Here is a 1,981-nt window from a genome sequence, read left to right on the forward strand (position 1 = left end):
ACACACACAAGGATATATCAGCACAGACAGAAACAGAAATGCAGTCAACAATAAAATCAAAATAATCAATCAGCTTGGCACATATGTCTGTGTGTGGTTGCAGGACGCTGCCAGTAGTAGGTCAAAGGCTACTTTCTGTTTTTTTCCTCAGTATTTTTCTGTCTGTCAATGTTACTTCTTGCCTGCATTATGATGCATTATGGCTGTAACGGTGTTGATGAGCCTCCTCTTTTTTCAAATAAACACCAGGCATGTGGACTCTCAAAATTCTTTTTTTCCGGAATTGGCGTGTGTCGACCTGTTTTCTCTCCCGCACTCACACTCAGATGAGCTGCAGCATCAGCCTTGTCTTGTAGAGTATGTCATGATTAAAAAGAAGCACACGTACAGTAACGTTTTTGTTTTCATATAGCCACCGTTCTTGATGACTTTTTCATACATTTAAATCATGTGTGGGACATTATATTATTCATCATAGTACAAAAGCTGTAACTCATTGTTGGTGCGTGTTTTGTTAAAGTTTGAAGACACGCTGTTTTGGGGCACGTAAAAAATAGAAGCTTAGTAACTTCGTTATTCAAACAGGTTTTTTTCAATTGGGTCCTGTAGCTGAACCTTAAATAAGACAAGCAACAACATGCATACTATAAAATATTCAAATTCGTGTTTCTGGTTTGTGCATGGTAGTTCGAAATGTGCCTCAACATTGCCCTTGGTTTGCTGCTGGTCGGACATTTATTGTGTTTGCTTCGTCCTTAAGGAGTTGACGTCTGAACTGACTTCTGGGTCAGAGTTAATTTATGCCTGATAGTTCGCTTTCTAGGGTGACGTCTTTTGGCTTTTGGAATACTTCCAGGAGAGCCTTTTCTTCAAGTCAAGTGGTAATCCAGTTTGGTTCCTTCATCCCATCAGATAGAGAGAGGATAAAATTTATTTATTTTTTTTACATTTTTTTTGGGGGGGGGATTAATTTATAGGCACTGCATTATTTCATATTTCTGCAGCTTTGTAAGCCTTGGTGCTTCGATGTTCGACTTTTACAGTGTATCCTCTAAATTAGGATATTTATTTATTTATTTATTTATTTATTTATTTATTCATTCATTTATTCATTTGTTTATTTATTCATTTTTTATTTCTCTTTCGGTAATTCGACCGGAAGGGGAGGGTTGTAGTTTTTTATTTTTTATTGTCTTCCAAAATAGCTTAAAAATTTATTTTGTACCTTCCTTAACCTTATTATGGCATCATCATTCCTAATTACGGTTGTGAATAGCAATGCTTAGTGACATAAAGTGTATGTGGCCTGATTTATTGGCCCCACGTTTAGACTAGAGTCAGAAACTAACGGCGTCTATCTCAGCAGCCACTTGGCCAGAGCAGACAAGGCCAGGAGGAGAAGACAGCTGACCACAGCCGTGGACGCGCCACACGTGGCCTGTCTCATGTCCGCTATGTCGGAGTCAGTGCAGCCCGCTTGTTTCATGGTTGAGCTGAAAGCCTGCGAATCAATAGAAAAAACGTGTTGGGTCTTTTTTTTAAACCATTATCTACAACACACCAGACCTAACATGTCTCAAAATAAAAATCATTATCAGTTCACTGATTTATTTATGGGGCTATTGCTTTATCTACTTATCTTTTAATTTTAAAAAATCTCCTTTCTTGAAGGAGTGGGGCCGGGTGGGGGGGGGGGAGGGGTTGGAGTGAAAGGATCTTCGATAAAGCCTGTGACTGGGAATAAGTGACCTTTTCGAGGAGGCTGGAAACACAAGGATACAACAAAAAACAAAAAAAAGAAAAAAAAAGTAGCCATGGATTATGAAGCCTGCATGAAAATGATAACAGTGATAATAAAGGTAATGGTAGAAAAGATCATCATCATCATAACGGGGGCTCTCGTGGCCTAGAGGTTAAGGTGTTGGCCTCTCATTCAAAAGGTCCCGGGTTCGAATCCGGGTAGCCACCGAAAAATGTTCTT

General features: G+C 39.1%; 1 protein-coding gene across 1 annotated transcript in view; it reads right to left on the reverse strand.

Moving 5' to 3' along the window:
• The window catches only part of LOC101848554, a gene marked incomplete at its 3' end in the record, with an annotated part of 8,103 nt that continues 6,122 nt past the window's right edge, over positions 1-1,981 (reverse strand). Inside the window, 1 exon segment of the mRNA XM_005109679.2 lies at positions 1-1,501. Coding sequence (XP_005109736.1) covers positions 1,355-1,501 — 147 coding nt within the window.

This window comes from Aplysia californica, unplaced genomic scaffold (genome assembly GCF_000002075.1).
Source record: "Aplysia californica isolate F4 #8 unplaced genomic scaffold, AplCal3.0 scaffold00804, whole genome shotgun sequence".
In the NCBI taxonomy this organism is placed as follows: Eukaryota; Metazoa; Mollusca; class Gastropoda; order Aplysiida; family Aplysiidae; genus Aplysia; species Aplysia californica.